We start from the raw sequence: 19,105 nt of genomic DNA, 5'->3' as shown, positions 1-19,105 counted from the left end.
AAGGATGGCGGTTTGAATGATAGGTACGCTGCGGCGGGAAAAGATGCAAGTGTACCTGTTGAATATTTGATAAATTGGGAAGAGGGTCAAATAGAGTTGAATGTGAATTTGAAACATCTGGAATGATGCAAGCATCGATCTGCGTCGGATTTAGATCGCAGGAACCTATATTACATCACACATTTCAACATTTGACGATGTTGATGCTTTGTTAATTACAGCGGATTCAATTTGCTTTGAATATGACGTGAGATTCAAGTGGATTCCATCGTATTATCAGTTGAGATTTGACAAATTGGGTCCTAAGACTGTCCGTCTACAATGGGCCACAACCCCACCACTAGGGATGGGCGAATGTGTTTATATGCAAATTTGAATGCTAGAACGAATGTTATTTTAGAAATCCGATTTACATAATAGAATGTTGATAAGAATGAATATTATTAAAAATTCTAATATCAAATGTTATTTACAGTTTTCGAATGTCACTTTCGAATTCGAATTCAAATTTTACATTTATAAAACACAGTTGTAGACTAGAAATACTATTTTGAATTTGAATGTCACATTCAAATTCGAATGTCACATTCAAATTCGAATGTCACATTCAAATTCAAATATTACATTTATATAACACAGTATTAGACTATACATACTATTTTAAATTCGAATGTGACATTCAAATTCGAATGTAGCATTCAAATTTGAATATTACATTTATTAAAGGACCAGTCAATACAGTAGATTTGCATAATCAACAAATGCATGATAAGAAGACAATGCAATAGCACTCAGTCTGAACTTCAAATGAGTGGTAGATTTTTGTTAAATAAATTGCAAAGTTATGTCTATTTCCACTCCCCCTGTATCATGTGACAGCCATCAGCCTATCACAAATGCATGTACGTATATGCTGTGAATTATTGCACATGCTCAGTAGGAGTTGGTGACTCAAAAAATGTAAATATAAACAGAATGTACACATTTTGTTAATCGAAGTAAATTGGAAAGTTGTTTAAAATGGCATGCTGTATCTGAATCATGAAGTTTAATTTTGACTTGAGTGTCCCTTTAAACACAGTTGTAGACTAGAAATACTATTTTGAATGTTACATTTGAATTCAAATGTAGCATTCAAATTCAAATATTACATTTCTTAAACACAGTTGAAGACTAGAAATAATAATTTGAATTTGACATTTGAATTCGACTGTAGCATTCAAATTCGAATATTACATTTCTTAAAAACAGTTGTAGATTAGAAATGCTATTATTCGAATTCGAATATTACATTTAAAAAACACAGTATTAGACTACAAAATGTAGCATTAAAATTTAAATATAACTTTTATTAAACACAGTAGTAGACTAGAAAATTATTTCAAATGCTATTCTATTCTATTCTATTATTCAAACTAATATTTTAAAATTTTATTGAAAAATTAGTAAACGAAAATTCGAAAATAGAATGTTAGAATGTTATATAAACTTTCGAAATTCGATTCGAATGAACTAATTTATCAAAATTCATTTTAAATTTTGAATTTTTAGAAACATTCGCCCATCCCTACCCACCACACCCCACCACAAGGGATTCCCACCCACCTAAGTTTCCCTAACTCCTAAGTACCAGAAGTACTAAATACAAAAAAGTAGCAAACAAAATCTATAAAAAATAAATCACCACACAAATATACTCACCATCTTAACGCCTAGATTACGAGTTTTGTCGGTAAAGCCGTGCGTTGCTAACAAGCCTTTTTTTAACCGCTCACTTAAGACAACGTTGGTATTACAAGTTTTCTGCAAGCCGGCGTTAGCCTCAGAAAAGTGAGTGTTGAGAAAAAATTTAGCTCCACATCTCACCTCAATACCAGCGCTGCTTATGTTAGTGGTAAGCTGCCTAAACGTGCTTGTGCATGATTTCCTCATAGAAATCAATGGGGATGAACCGGCAGAAAAAAAAAAGTAACACCTGCAAAAAAGCAGCGTTCAACTCCTAATGCAGCCCCATTGATTCCTATGGGGAAATAAAAAATATGTCTACATCTAACACCCTAACATGAACCCCGAGTCTAAACACCCCTAATCTAACACTTATTAACCCCTAGTCTGCCTCCCCCGACATCGTCATCACCTGCATTATACTATTAACCCCTAATCTGCCGCTCCGGACACCGCCGACACCTACATTATACCTATGAACCCCTAATCTGCTGGCCCAACATCGCCAACACCTACATTATATGTATTAACCCCTAATCTGCCCCCCCCAACGTCGCCGCCACTATAATAAAGTTATTAACCCCTCTAAGTCTAACCCTATCCCTAACCCCCCTAACTTAAATATAATTTAAATAAATCTAAATAAAATTACTATTATTAACTACATTATTCCTATTTAAAACTAAATATTTACCTATAAAATAAACCCTAATATAGCTACAATATTAACTAATAATTACATTGTAGCTATTTTAGGATTTATTTTTAATTTACAGGCCACTTTGTATTTATTTTAACTAGGTACAATAGTTATTAAATATTTTTTAACTATTTAATAACTACCTAGCTAAAATAAATACAAGTTTACCTGTAAAATAAATCCTAACCTAAGTTACAATTACACCTAACACTACACTATAATTAAATTAATTACCTAAACTAACTACAATTAAATACAATTAAATTAAATAAACTAAAGTACGAAAAACAACAAACACTAAATTACAGAAAATAAAAAAAATGTATTTTTTTTAAACTAATTACACCTAATCTAATCCCCCTAATAAAATAAAAAATCCCCCCAAAATAATAAAATTCCCTACCCTATACTAAATTACAAATAGCCCTTAAAAGGGCCTTTTGCAGGGCATTTCCCCAAACTAATCAGCTCTTTTACCTGTAAAATAAAATACAATACTCCCCCAACATTACAACCCACCACCCACACACCCAACCCTACTCTAAAACCCACCCAATACCCCCTTAATAAAACCTAACACTAACCCCCTGAAGATCACCCTACCTTGAGCCATCTTCACCCAGCCGGGCCGAAGTCCTCCAAGAAGCCGTGCAGAAGTGGTCCTCCAGACGGCAGAAGTCTTCATCCGATCCGGGCAGAAGAGGTCCTTCAGACGGCAGAAGTCTTCATCCAGGCAGCATCTTCTATCTTCATCCTTCCGGCGCAGAGCGGGTCCATCTTCAATCCAGCCGACGCAGAGCATCCTCTTCCATTGACGTCCTAACGAAGAATGAAGGTTCCTTTAAATGACGTCATCCAAGATGGCGTCCCTTGAATTCCGATTGGCTGATAGAATTCTATCAGCCAATCGGAATTAAGGTAGGAATAATCCTATTGGCTGATGCAATCAGCCAATAGAATTGAAGTTCAATCCTATTGGCTGATCCAATCAGCCAATAGGATTGAGCTCGCATTCTATTGGCTGTTCCAATCAGCCAATAGAATGCAAGCTCAATTCTATTGGCTGATTGCATCAGCCAATAGGATTTTTCCTACCTTGGATGACATAATTTAAAGAAACCTTCATTCTTCGTTAGGACGTTGATGGAAGAGGATGCTCTGCGATGGCTGGATTGAAGATGGACCCGCTCCGTGCCGGAAGGATGAAGATAGAAGATGCTGCCTGGCTGAAGACTTCTGCCGTCTGGAGGACCTCTTCTGCCCAGATCGGATGAAGACTTCTGCCATCTGGAGGACCACTTCTGCCCGGCTTCTTGGAGAACTTCAGCCCGGCTGGGTGAAGACGGCTCAAGGTAGGGTGATCTTCAGGGGGTTAGTGTTAGTTTTTTTTAAGGGGGTATTGGGTGGGTTTTAGAGTAGGGTTGGGTGTGTGGGTGTAATGTGGGGGGTATTGTATTTTTTTTACAGGTAAAATAGCTGATTACTTTGGGGCAATGCCCCGCAAAAGGCCCTTTTAAGGGCTATTTGTAATTTAGTATAGGGTAGGAAATTTTATTATTTTGGGGGGCTTTTTATTTTATTAGGGGTATTAGATTAGTTGTAATTAGTTTTAAAAAATTGTAATTTTTTTTTCTGTAATTTAGTGTTTGTTGTTTTTCATACTTTAATTCATTTAATTTAATTTTATTTAATTGTAGTTAGTTTAGGTAATTAATTTAATTATAGTGTAGTGTTAGGTGTAATTGTAACTTAGGTTAGGATTTATTTTACAGGTAAACTTGTATTTATTTTAGCTAGGTAGCTATTAAATAGTTCCAAACAGCAAAAGGTGCAAAAAACCAGGCGAGTCTCCAGGCACTGTAGAATTTTAAAAGTTCATAATTTTATTGGAAACCAAGTGAGAAAAGCTATAAAAACAGAGTGAGCATAAAATTGAAAGGCTGGGCTGTCTTACGCGTTTCGGCTACATGTTAGCCTTACTCATAGACACACTTTGTGAGAGCAGACACTGAGCTTAAATAGCCCTGTGACTGAAAAAACAAAGCCCCAGCTGAACATAATTAACGAAAATGCATTCATATATTGTACTGAGATACTGCTATGTATATAACAAACATGAGGTGAAGACAAATTCTATACTGTACAAGATTTACATCATATAAGAAAAAGATGCAATGAGAGGGGAGTATGCAAAAATAGATATAACAACCAGTATATATAACTCACTGTCACTGAGTGTGTGAATATGAAGGGGAGGAAAGCTACATAGTTAAAGGGACATACCCCCGTATATTGAAACATTAGTTACCATAACCATAATTAAAGTAAGGCTATTTAACTCAAGTAGAATGTGTGAGTAGCATATGCTGGCATATCTCTCGTTATTCCAAAAGTTGATTTACATGTGTATGTTAAGCCAAATAAAGGGGCATCAAGCTATAAGTATAAATGCAATAATAAATATTGACTCACTTTGGGAGTCAATCCAGATTATAAGTTATAAGAATTATTTAAAGGGACATGCACTTTAATAAAGGTGCAATGATCTATATGAGAAAATTGAGCTGGACATAAGAAATATCCAGCTATAAAGATAGATATATAAAACAAAACAAATTACATGTCACAACATTGGAACATACGGATTACTTATTGAGAATATATTTCTCGGTACTGTCGAGACTTAATGTCAGGATTGATCACAAGTGCACATTCTAATAGCTATATCTATGGCTTTTTCATAGCATTCGTATTTAATGTGAAAAAAGAGGACTACCTACTATAGAAATATAAATGTAATCAATACAATTGAGGTGTCAGATTCACTATAAGCCTATTGATGTGTATTCTAAACATAATTAAGTTTTATCATTGAGTGAAGACAATCCTAGTGGGGTATAAACTTCAACAATTAGAAGCCAGCTAGTTATCTGGTGAATTCAAGTTAATTATAATGTTCAACTTCGTTGCCAGAGGTTAATGACATCACCTTTGATGTTAAAACCTTCTGGTCTCCTAGTTCTGAATTGAAATATCCACTATGCCTCTTGATATAGAAGCCTACTGGATATGTCACCTCCTCTATCTGGGGTCCTAACTTGCTCAATGACCTGCCATTGAAAGCTATTTACATTTTTGCCATGTTTATGTATAAAATGTTGTGCTAGGTCTGAGCATTCAATCCCATTTTCGATATTGTTGAGATGTTCACGGATTCGTGTACGTGCCTCTCTGGTGGAACACCCTACATACTGTTTTTTACAGGATGTGCAGTCCACCAGATAAATAACATTATATGTGTGGCAATTGGTACAATTCTTTAAGAAATAGACTCTGTGTGTAGCCATGGATTGAAAATTTTTTGTTACACGAGTGCAGCCACAGGCTATGCATTTGTTAAAGTGGCATTTATAATGCCCTTTAACATGTAACCAACTACTTGTACCTGGCATTTTCTTTAGCATACTTGGTGATAGCATGTTCCCTAGAGTGCATCCTCTTTTGGCTACAAAATTGCACCCAGATTGCACATAGTCTTTGAGACTATCCTCTGCCGTAAGTATAGGGAGATGTTTGGTTATTATTGCACAAATTTCCCTATATTGAGAGCTATAGGTGGTTGTAAAAAGGGGTTTGGATTTATCAAAACTGTTGCCCCTAGCAGAGTTGTGATTAGTTGACAACATCATTGACCTGTCAATGCGTTTTACCTCCAATAGGGCCCTATTGACAACCTTCTTTGAATATCCTCTTTCTAGGAGTTGAGTGGTCAGTATCTCACTATTCGTCTCAAAGTCAGTTTCTTTTGTGCAGTTACGCTTCAAGCGTGTAAACTGTCCCTTTGCTATCCCAAAACCAGTATGTCTGGGATGGTTGCTATTTGCATGCAAAATTTTGTTGCATGAAATAGGTTTACGGTACAGGTTCGTTATCACCTGGCCCTTTTCAACATCACTGTTAGGGTTAGATCTAAATATGTTGTCAGGTAGGTATCCGATTGGTAGGTAAATTCCAATCCTGCTTCATTCTGATTGATGAAAGACACAAAATCAGATTTCTGATCCTCTGTGCCAGTCCAGATGATCAAAAGATCATCAATGTATCTTGTATAGGTGCTGATGCAGTTACGATATGGGTTTTCCTCACCATAGACCATGAAGATGTTCGCATATGACGGTGCAAATTTGGCACCCATGGCGGTGCCACGTCTCTGGAGGAAATACTCATTTTCAAATTTAAAGTAATTCTGATGTAGGAGAAAATCTAGTGCTTTTACTATAAACTCCTTGAGTGTATCATCATAATTACTCAGTTGATCTAAAAGACATTTTACTGCCTCAAGCCCTTGATCATGCGGAATGGCCGAGTACAGACCAACCACGTCAATTGTCAACCAAAAGCAATCCTTATTCCAAACCACTTGTTTGAGACAATTAAGGAGGTGCTTGGTATCACGTAAATAAGATGGGATCTGTATGACGATGGGCTGGAGAAGGGAGTCAATCCAGCTAGAAAGCTGCTCAAATAGTGATCCAATGCCCGAGACTATAGGTCTCCCTTTCACCACCTCCAAGGATTTGTGAACCTTAGGGAGGTGGTGAAATATAGGTACAACTGGATTAGAAACATATAAAAAATTATGATAACAAATATGACCCCCTCCTCCAGGCCATCGTCCAAAAGACTCCATAACTTGGTTTTAAACAATTCTGTGGGATCAGAGTGCAAAATTCAATAGACATCCCTATCATATAATTGTCTGTGAGCCTCCTCTATGTAATATGATCTATCCAAAACCACTATACTACCTCCCTTATCTGAGTCTTTTATAGTAATGTCTTGTCTAGATTTTAATTTGTCTAAAGCCTCTTTCTGTAATGATGTTAAATTAGGGTAGGAATGTTTCGGATTATTATAGAGTGTTCTACCCTTTTGTGAAAGGCTTCTAAAAAAGGTCCCCTTTCACGAGTAGGGTAGAACACTGATTTTGGTTTGTAACCAACATGTGACGATTTTAAGTCTGTGAATCCATGTATGTCTCAACACTTAGATCTTGCAGGCTAAGTATATCACATACTTCGTGAAAATTCACTATGTCATATATGTGTTCTTGGGTGGAACATAATGATGAGTCTGAGGGGGGTATAGAGGTACCATCTGAATTCTTGTCCCAAAAGAACTTTTTTTAGTGTTAGATTTCTGATTAGCTTATTAACATCAACAATGGTGTCAAAAAGATTAAACTTTTTAGTGGGGACATAACCTAAGCCCAGACTAAGTACCTCCATTTCCCCATCAGTCAAACCAGTGGAGGACAAATTGATAATTTTCAAAGGATATATTTGTTCCATCTTCCCCTGCCCCTGTGGCGTCCCCTTCTGCCTCTTGCCCCTCTTCCTCTTTCCCCTCCTCCTTCGGTGCCTCTGATGGCATTTTGAAAAACCTGTGTGTCTGTGAATTACTTGTAGGGGCTGAGGTGGCAGTAGGTCTAGGATCTGTTTCATTGTCACTGAGAAACTCCATATTCCTCTGATCATTAACTGAGATCATTGGGGTAGTATTACCCCTCTTATGGGTGTTTCTCGTGACAATGGGATCTGATCTTGTGTTTTTTATAATTGGACGTAATACTTGTATTTCTTCATCAGAGGGACCACTCGAGTCAAATCTGCTTTCATTATCTGAGCGGTCATCCTCAGAAGTATCATTATCTGAAAAAGTTACTTTTTTGTCAGATCTCTATTTGCTAGTTGAGTGTATTGATCTAGAATTAGACCTAGACTTCCTTTGTCTAATACTTGAGAGCTGAGAGCGCAGATGCCAGGTATATACCGTATTATTAGTATGATCTGCGTAATCCCTGTTGTATTTCCTAAATTTAAAGTTGTCTAGGTCAGTTCTAAATTTTTTGATCGTTTCTTGTAGGATAACTATTTAATAACTATTGTACCTAGTTAAAATAAATACAAAGTTGTCTGTAAAATAAAAATAAATCCTAAAATAGCTACAATGTAATTATTAGTTAATATTGTAGCTATATTAGGGTTTATTTTATAGGTAAGTATTTAGTTTTGAATAGGAATTATTTAGTTAATTGTAGTAATTTTATTTAGATTTATTTAAATTATATTTAAATTAGGGGGGTTAGGTTAAGGGTTAGACTTAGGTTTAGGGGTTAATAACTTTAATATAGTAGCGGCGACGTTGGGTACGGCAGATTAGGGGTTAATAAATGTAGGTAGGTGTCGGTGATGTTAGGGACGGCAGATTAGGGGTTAATAAAATTTACCTAGTGTTTGCGAGGCAGGAGTGCGGCGGTTTAGGGGTTAATACATTTATTAAAGTGGCGGCGATGTCTGGTCAGCAGATTAGGAGTTAAAAAAAATTATTATAGTGTTTGCGATGTGGGGGGCCTCGGTTTAGGGGTTACTAGGTAGTTTATGGGTGTTAGTATACTTTTTAGCACTTTAGTTAAGAGTTTTATGTTACGGCGTTAGCCCATAAAACTCTTAAAGGACCAGTCAACACAGTAGATTTGCATAATCAACAAATGCAAGATAACAAGACAGTGCAAAAGCACATAGTCTGAACTTCATATGAGTAGTAGATTTTTTTTCTGACAATTTTAAAAGTTATGTCTTTTTCCACTCCCCCTGTACCATGTGACAGCCATCAGCCAATCACAAATGCATACACGTACCATGTGACAGCCATCAGCCATTCACAAATGCATACACACTTATTCTTGCACATGCTCAGTAGGAGCTGGTGACTGAAAAAGTTTAAATATAAAAAGACTGTGCACATTTAGTTAATGGAAGTAAATTGGAAAGTTGTTTAAAATAGCATGCTCTATCTGAATAATGAAAGTTTAATTTTTATTGAGTGTCCCTTTAACTACTGACTTTTAAATGCGGTAGGAGTCTTGACAGGAGAGGGTCTACCACTCACTTTGTCCAAGACTTGTAATACCGGCGTTTAGAAAATCCCATTGGAAAGATAGGATACGCAATTGACGTAAGGGGATTTGCGGTATGCTTGAGTCGCAGAAAAAAAGTGAGCGGTACACCTGTACCTGTCAGACTTGTAATACCAGCGGCCGTTAAAAAGCAGCGTTGGGACCTCTCAATGCTGCTTTTAAAGGCTAACGAAAGACTCGTAATCTAGCCGTAAGTGTTTATATATGTATCTGGAACATGGCCCTCTTCTGTTCTGTTACTGAGTCTTCTCTCTGTCCCACTCAGTAGTCTAACATTTTTCCAGCATTATTTCAACATTTTTACAGTGAGAGGTCTGGTGTTTTCGAAATTAGTATTGAGACCAGGGAGGGTGGTGTTCCAGGAATTGGAGGACAATGTTTTATATATTTGTTTAATTTTGTGCCATTGCTAGAATACAGTAGGGCAACATATATACCACTCTAGAAATTAATGAAGTCATTCAAAATTAACAATTGGTATTGATAATGCTAGAGAAAATATTGGGCATTTAATACATGAAATATTCACCAGTCAATAAAGTATGCAGTATAGCATATCTTTACATTGCTGTTATATTGCGGGAGATGTAGTTTTATTGAATATGATTATACACCTTAGTTAATTATTTTATTTAATAACAGTAACAATGTTTTTTATGTATTATTTTTCTTCTATAGATAAGAAGAATAAAAGTATCAAGTTGTGAAAAGTTTGAATCCTGCTCACAGTGTTTGTCATCAATGGACCCGTTTTGTGTCTGGTGTTTGTCAGAGCAAAGGTTAGTTTGTTATTTTTCAAAATATTAAAAATAAGAAAAACAATTACAGTAAAGATCTCACTAGGATTGGCACATTTTGTATTAAATATTTAAATAGATTGTTAGCAGATTGTTAAGTGCTAACTGGGTGCTAAGAAAATAGCAGAAGTGAGTTCATTGGTTCAACTGATGATATAGAATCTATTATTTTAAGAAAAATAATTTGTGTCTTCTTCAGGGCTTAGGTGCTGTAGCGAATCATGTCGGCCCGACATTGCTAAATGCCGACAGTGTACTCTGTTGGCATTTAACATTGCACATGCATTTCTTGTGAAATGCTTGTGCAATGCCGCCTCCTGCACATTCGCGGCCAATCAGTTGCTAGCAGGAGGTGTCAATCATCCCAATCATATCGGATCGAGATGATTGCAATCCTAAAAGGTGGCGGACAAGTTAGGGAGCAGTGGTCTTACGACCGCTGCTTCTTAACTTATCTTTCTGGCGAGACGGAAGCATCAGGCATAGAAAGCAGCATTCGCTGCATAATAAATCTACACCTTAGTGTCAATAAAAGCAATGTCAAGTTAATCATTTAAAAGTACATGGAAAAACATTTTTTTCTTTTGTGATTCAGATAAGTATACAATTTTTGTAAAAATACAAGTGTAGTGCAAAACAATTGCTCTATTGTGTGCTCAATCAAAAGCACTTCTATTTTTGCAGTCATATTACAAGTCCAAAACTATTTTTCATTGCTCTAGCGATAGTCTATGGCAAGCTAACATCAATATGTCAGATAGTGTGGATGCGCTAAATCTCTCACATGATAGGCTTCTTTGGGAGTGTGCAATATAATTAATTGTGTTAAGCCGATGGTGCGCAAGCTGTGGAGTTCTTTATGTGCTATATTATAAATAATAACGGTTAACTCCTGGTCTTAAAAACACTTAACTCACTCTCCCTGCACTATCCATTAAAAATATAGGGAATGCTAAAAGATTTTGGTTGCATTTAGCTGCTTTGGTTAAAATATTTAACTATCAACTTGCAATAACAGAATGTTTGTTATTCTTTGTGTAAGGCCACACAATAGATTACACGTCCTACATGATCTATTGCACTTTGCCTGTAATATAGCCCTTAAAATAGAATTTGAGAATGCCACTTCCAAAATAATGGATAAAATAACTAAGGACTGTCTTAGTTCTAGAAAGGTCAAAAAGGCCAAAAGTCATGAGAGAAATTCAAAGAAATATCTAAAATATAAATTAAGAATAATACTTTTAAGATTTAGAGAATTAGCCAGTACAAAACCAGTTTATAATCTTAGCCCCATACAATTCAGCTTCCAAAGCAACTGCTTTACTCATAACATAGAGAAATGAAATCTAAAAACCTCAGGGGTTGGACCAAATGGGAAATGATAGAAAAACATTAGATTATTGGAAGAATGACTGGGATCTAAAGTTTAACACCATAAAGAGCAAAGTTATGCATTTATGAAATATAAAATCCAAAGGTTAATTACAGACTGAGTAAAACTGACGTTACAAAAGGAATATAAATTGGGAATTATCATTTCAGATGATTTGAAGTTTGGTAAACAATTTAGTGTTGCAGCAAGTAAGACCAGTGAAATGCTTGGTTGTATAGATAGAGGTGTTTACAGCAGAAACAAAAAGTTCTTATGCCACCTTACAGATCACTAGTTAGGCCTCATCTTGAGTATTATTGTGTGCATATCTGCAGAATGATATAAATACATTTGAATCTGCTCAAAGGAGGGCAACAAAAATGGCACATGGTCTAAAAACATAACCAGGAAAGTCTCAATGACCTAACAATGAATAGCTTAGAGAAGAGAAGGGAAAGAAGTGATATGATAAGAAACTTTCAAGTATATTAGGGGGCTTAATAATACTGAGGCTGGAAGTATTTTATTTCATAAAAAGAGTGATTTATTCATGGAACAAACTTTCATTAGAGTTGGTAAGGGCAAACACTGTGGGGGACAAAAATGCCAGGGATAAGCCTAAGGAAATCCTATGGGCTAAGCACTTTTAGGAGTAAACTTGTTCCTATGGTTCTTATCTGTTGTCAAAATCTATGTTTCTCTAAGAAAACTCCTCTCCATATTACTTAAAAATAAATTAAAATAACCACATAAGTGATGGTAAACTTTAGCTATTTAAATGTCATGTACATGTAATATTTGCCATTAAAAAATATACAGTATTTGTATTTTTTTGGGGGGTCACTTAGAGACTTTCTTGTTTTTGAAAGAAAAGCAATTTTTCTGTCCATTAAAATAACATCAGATTCATCAGAGATGCAGTGTATACATTAGTACTAACAAACAATCGTACGTCCCCTCTAACAGCTCAAGACTAACAGCGGCAAGTAATGTTTATAGAAGGGTCCCTCCAACACTAGCTATAATTCAATCAGCCGCAAACAGTAATGAGCTAAAAGTTCATATTAGGACTCACCCAAAAAACGGCCTCTGTCAATTAGTAGTTCCAGTGTGCGAGGCTCCACTTCAGCGTTGCCGAGGAATCACTCTGCTCCTTCTTCAAGCGTGTCTCTGTTCACGCCCCCAGCACACACTACACCTGCAAAGAGCTTCCGGCCGTGGGTGAGTGCAATCCAATGTCGGCGGCAGCACCTTCAATCGACCAATCCGGATCCTCCCTTAGCCGAACCAATCGGTACGCACTGCTGGCTAGAACTTACGCCGAGGTATGCTGGTAATAGGAATGATAGGTAACAGCAACAAAGATGACCAGCAAGCCTCAAGGCGTAAAGTAAAGTTCTTTATTGGAAACACACGATAAAAAGCATAAAAGCTTATTCCCTTATTGACAAGTGAAAGAAAGGTCCTACACGTTTCGGCAGCCCCCTGCCTTATTCATGGACTAACGATAAAGGTGTCAAAAGCTCTTTATATACACCTGAGTCCTCAGGTGTGAGAGTAACTTGTCAACATTTTTTTTAAAGGGATAGTACCTGTACACTATATACAAATTACAAACAAATTCTAAGTCACAAAAAACAGAGTGAGATGGCAATCAAATATAATACGAGAAATACATGTCATTGCTTGAAAGATACGGCATTATAGACCAATACATCAAAAATATATGCATAATGCTATTATGTCATGAAGTTAAATTAAATTTAAACTTAATGAACCATATGAAGGGATTCATTACCATGGTACCTGATTAGTATAATCGCTGGTTAGTATAGCTACTACTTACTAGTCTCCAATAAACAGAGATATAAATGTAAGTGATTAAAGACTAGTCTAACTCTTCCTTAATAGTAAAGTGGCAACAGTATAATTAAAAGTAATGAAACAAATACTGTTCTAAATATCCAAACATTGGAAGTGAATCGGTTATGTTGTATGAACTGAGCAAACACTTCTACATTTATATAACCTGAAGACAGGTCTAATTCAGTGTTGTACAACGTTCTTTAAGGGTAGGAAACTGTAAGTACCCATATTGAAAATCCCTATGTATCAACCAACTGATCACCCAATATATATCAAGAAAAATAATAATAATTAGTAGAAATAAATAATACCAATAGCGAGTAAACCAAAACAGGAACAGTGTAATAATCCAAAATGTATAAACATAATATTAATAAGCACTTCAAGTGGTAAAAATAGGGAGATATCCCATCAATTAAATAGGATCTTATCAGTACAGCGCACATATAGTGGATCACCCTAAATCTTAAATAGGATATTCACTATTACAATACTTCAAACAGACCATATACATATACATTTCAGAGTACTGTTTACAGAGGGAGGAATCACTTAACAAAAATGTTACTACTCCTCTAATATAACAGATATTCCCTTAGCTCTCAGAAAATTCATTAAACTAAACGTAATAGATATAGTCTAGGACTATAATCTAGTATTTAGCGTTGATGGGTCCAAAAATTAATGACATCTCTATCAATGTTAAAACCATGTGGTCTTCTGTTCTTAAGCTTGAAGATCCAAAATGCTTCCCTGTATAATAACTTCGAAGCTCGATCTCCACCATGAATATTTGGTTTAATATGGTCAATAATTTGCCATTTGAACCCAGCCACAGCTTTGTCATGAACGTGAATAAAGTGCCTGACCAAGTCAGAGCATTCAGTCCCATTTTCAATATGTTTCAGGTGTTCCCTGATCCTACTCTTACCCTCACGGGTCGTGCACCCCACATATTGTTTGTGACAATTAATGCACTCTACCAGGTAAATCACGAACTTAGTTCTGCAATTTGTGTAGGACGTCAGGTCAAACACCCTCTGAGTCACACATGACTGAAAGCTGTGTGTCACATTGGTAAAACTACATGATATACAGTTGGAAAAATGGCATTTGTAGTGGCCCTTGACTTCTAGCCAACTCCCCCTTCTCATAGTAGGCTGCCTCAACTGGCTGGGAGATAATACATTGCCTAACGTACATCCTCTTCTGGGTACAAAGTTGCAACCTCGTGACACATAGTCTTTAAGGCTATCTTCAGCTGTGAGTATAGGTAGATGTTTGTTAACAATCGCACAAATGTCCTCAAATTGAGCACTATATGTGGTGATAAATGCAGGCTTTGATGAATCAAATCGCTTATTTGATTGCTTAGTTGTTTTGGAGCCATCCAAAAGATTTTGCCTATCCATCCGGGTAACCTCCAAGAAGGCACGTTTGAGTGTCTTAATTTTGTAGCCTCTCTCTATTAAATTCTTCATAAGGACTTCACTTTCTCTCTTAAAGTCCTGTTCATCCGTACAGTTCCGTTTAATACGGATGAACTGTCCCTTCGCTACGCCAAAACCAGTATATCTAGGATGATTACTCCTACCATGTAGCACCGCATTGGTTGCAATAGGTTTGCGATATAATGTTGTTTTAACACTGTGTGTATCTATGTCCGCTATTAATAGCAGATCAAGATATGGTATGGACAATGAGTCACTTTCATAAGTGAACTTAAGGTTGATGTCATTGGCATTCAAGTAGCTGACAAATTCACTAATCTTATGATGACCTCCTGACCAAACGAACAGGAGGTCATCGATGTATCTTTTATACATCACAATATCAGAATGAAAGGGATTAGTATCTCCAAAGACGTGGCACACCTCCCACCAACCCATGAATAGGTTGGCGTAGGCGGGGGCAAACTTGGCCCCCATTGCTGTGCCACGTCTTTGGAGATAAAAAGTACCCTCAAACTGAAAATAATTGTGCAAAAGCAAAAAATAAAAAAGTGGTCAACAGAAATCCTTTAAGGATCTCATCATAGTCACTAAACTTATCCAACATGAAAGAGACTGCTTCCATCCCACTGGCATGTGGTATTGCAGAATAAAGGCTAACTACATCAACCGTTAGCCACTCTGTTTGCTCATTCCATACTACATCCTGTAAACAATTCAAAAGATGTTTAGAGTCCCTGAGATACGAGGGCAAGTTGTAAACAATGGGCTGAAGCAACAATTCTACCTAGTTTGACATGTTCTCGAAAAGGGAACCTATGCCGGCCACAATAGGTCTCCCCTTCACCTCCTCCAAGGACTTATGTACCTTGGGGAGGTGATGGAGAATGGGTATAACAGGATGTGGCACACACAGATAGTCAGCCGTTTCTTGGTCATAAATCCCCAATTCGAGACCATCATCAATGATAGAATCCAAACGTTTACCAAACTCTCCCGTAGGGTTACATGATAATATCTGGTAAACTTTGGGGTCACCTAGCTGTCTCTGAGCTTCTTTTAAATAGGCTGCCCTATCCTGGACCACCACACTGCCCACCTTGTCCGCTTGCTTAATTACTAAATCTTCCCTCTTTCTGAGTCTCTCCAGAGCTTCTGATTGAGTTATATTTAGATTAGGATGTGGATGGCAGCTCTCAGCTGAGAGTTTAATTAGGTCTTCCTCTACCCTGCGATGATATGCCTCTAGAAATGGCCCTCTATCCCTAGTTGGATAAAAGACAGATTTGGGCCTATATCCCCCATGTGATGTTTTGGGAGTTATATCATCTGTCATATTTTCCACGGCAAGATCATAAATATTTAAATAATCACTTGCCTCTTTAAAATCTGTTATGTCATATACTTTAGATACATCACTCCCCATAGGGACAAAATCATCAATCATTATGTTTGTCTCGTTATCTTTATTAGCATTCCAAAAAAATTTCTTTTGGGTGAAACTACGAATCAACCTATTTACGTCCACTATTGTTTTAAACAAATTGAACTTAACAACAGGTACAAATCCTAAACCTAAGCCCAGGACCTCAATCTCATTATCTGTAAGTGTAGAGCTAGAAATATTTATTACATTCAAATCGCATACTTGTTGCGTCCGCCTCGTCTGTATCTTCCTGCTCCTCTGCCTCTTTGGCCTCTTCCTACGTCTACATTTCCTCCCCCTTCTCCTAAACCCTGGTCCCTGTGAAAAACCTGCTGTGTCATAAGGGTAGTAGTAGGTTCAATATCATATGACATAGGCCTGGAGTCACTATCTTTGACTGCCAAAAACTCCTGTCTTCTCTGTTCTGATTGTGAACCCCCAACATGATCACCAGTAGTTTTTTATTAGTGTTCCTGGTTATAATAGGATCCTGACGAATAACACTATTTGATTTGGTTTTAACTGCCTGTCCTGTCTGTATAATTGGTGTTGTGGAAGATGAAGTGCTTATTAATATTATGTTTATACATTTTGGATTATTAAACTGTTCCTGTTTTGGTTTACTCGCTATTGGTATTATTTATTTCTACTAATTATTATTATTTTTCTTGATATATATTGGGTGATCAGTTGGTTGATACATAGGGATTTTCAATATGGGTACTTACAGTTACACTTAATTGTGTATCAGTAGTAGTAGTTGTCTGTTGATCTGAGAAAGATACATGTTTCTCTATTTGCTTTACTGTGCTCCTACCCCTAGACCTTGACCTAGACCTAGATCTGTGCTTATTCTGTGTATTCATGCCTCTCAAGTGCAATGTGTAAACTCTATTATGCAGATGGTCATCGCTATCTCTCTGAAATTTCTTCAATTTAAAGTTATCTAAATCAGTTCTAAATTTATTCACAGATTCTTTCAATAACTTATCCATGTCAGCAAACTTTACATGCATAGTATAATCGTTCATTCTCATTTGCAATTCAACAATTTCTTCTCTTATCTTTTGAAGAGCTATTTCTTTATGATTAATAATTAGCTCCATTAATCTCTTAGAGCATTCACTCAAGATGATATTCCATTTCAATATAAATTCAGGATCATCAACCTGAAAGGTGGGATATTTGTGCTATATATGCCTGATGAAACGGTTCTAACCGAGAAACGCGTTGCATTTGAGGGGTGCCACTGTATACCCTTTTATCCACTCATCATAAACAACTGCTGTGTTGTTTTTTTATCTTTGTTTTTAATAAATAGCTACATTTTATTTTAAATGTACTCTGAGTGGAGTTCTTTTCCTACCTTCTGCCTTTGCTGATTGCTCACTGGGACCTACACCCCTGCACAACCAAGAATCTACATCTAGTGTGAGCTGCTACACCTGTCATAAAGTTACAGCCTGCCTCTACCAGCACATAAGTGTGCTACAGGAGTATCTACACAGTTTTGCCTGGAGGGTGAGCTGTCACACCTATCTGAAATTGCAGCTTGTCTCTACCAGCACATAGGTGTGCTTCAATAATATGTGAGTACTCATTTGGCTCCATTCTGTTTGTTCTGTATCATACCATCTGATTATACCACACATGAGGCGCCCCTCTGCCTTCTTGTACTTTTTGATGTATAAAAGATACATTGATGACCTCCTGTTCGTTTGGTCAGGAGGTCATCATAAGATTAGTGAATTTGTCAGCTACTTGAATGCCAATGACATCAACCTTAAGTTCACTTATGAAAGTGACTCATTGTCCATACCATATCTTGATCTGCTATTAATAGCGGACATAGATACACACAGTGTTAAAACAACATTATATCGCAAACCTATTGCAACCAATGCGGTGCTACATGGTAGGAGTAATCATCCTAGATATACTGGTTTTGGCGTAGCGAAGGGACAGTTCATCCGTATTAAACGGAACTGTACGGATGAACAGGACTTTAAGAGAGAAAGTGAAGTCCTTATGAAGGATTTAATAGAGAGAGGCTACAAAATTAAGACACTCAAACGTGCCTTCTTGGAGGTTACCCGGATGGATAGGCAAAATCTTTTGGATGGCTCCAAAACAATTAAGCAATCAAATAAGCGATTTGATTCATCAAAGCCTGCATTTATCACCACATATAGTGCTCAATTTGAGGACATTTGTGCGATTGTTAAGAAACATCTACCTATACTCACAGCTGAAGATAGCCTTAAAGACTATGTGTCACGAGGTTGCAACTTTGTACCCAGAAGATGATGTACGTTAGGCAATGTATTATCTCCCAGCCAGTTGAGGCAGCCTACTATGAGAAGGGGGAGTTGGCTAGAAGTCAAGGGCCACTACAAATGCCATTTTTCCAACTGTATATCATGTAGTTTTACCAATGTGACACACAGCTTTCAGTCATGTGTGACTCAGAGGGTGTTTGACCTGACGTCCTACACAAATTGCAGAACTAAGTTCGTGATTTACCTGGTAGAGTGCATTAATTGTCCCAAACAATACGTGGGGTGCACGACCCGTGAGGGTAGGAGTAGGATCAGGGAACACCTGAAACATATTGAAAATGGGACTGAATGCTCTGTCTTGGTCAGGCACTTTATTCACGTTCATGACAAAGCTGTGGCTGGGTTCAAATGGCAAATTATTGACCATATTAAACCAATTATTCGTGGTGGAGATCGAGCTTCAAAGTTATTATACAGGGAAGCATTTTGGATCTTCAAGCTTAAGAC

General features: G+C 36.9%; 1 protein-coding gene across 1 annotated transcript in view; it reads left to right on the top strand.

Annotated features, from left to right (window-relative positions):
- The window catches only part of PLXNC1 (plexin C1), a 483,607-nt gene that overhangs the window by 85,307 nt on the left and 379,195 nt on the right, over window positions 1-19,105 (top strand). The window contains exon 4 of the mRNA XM_053716896.1: window positions 10,083-10,183. Coding sequence (XP_053572871.1) covers window positions 10,083-10,183 — 101 coding nt within the window. The remainder of the gene's footprint in view (window positions 1-10,082; window positions 10,184-19,105) is intronic.

Source organism: Bombina bombina, chromosome 6 (genome assembly GCF_027579735.1).
Source record: "Bombina bombina isolate aBomBom1 chromosome 6, aBomBom1.pri, whole genome shotgun sequence".
NCBI lineage: Eukaryota > Metazoa > Chordata > Amphibia > Anura > Bombinatoridae > Bombina > Bombina bombina.
The sequence above is the reverse complement of the archived record's forward strand: the minus strand, read 5'-3'. Positions and strand labels throughout refer to the sequence as shown.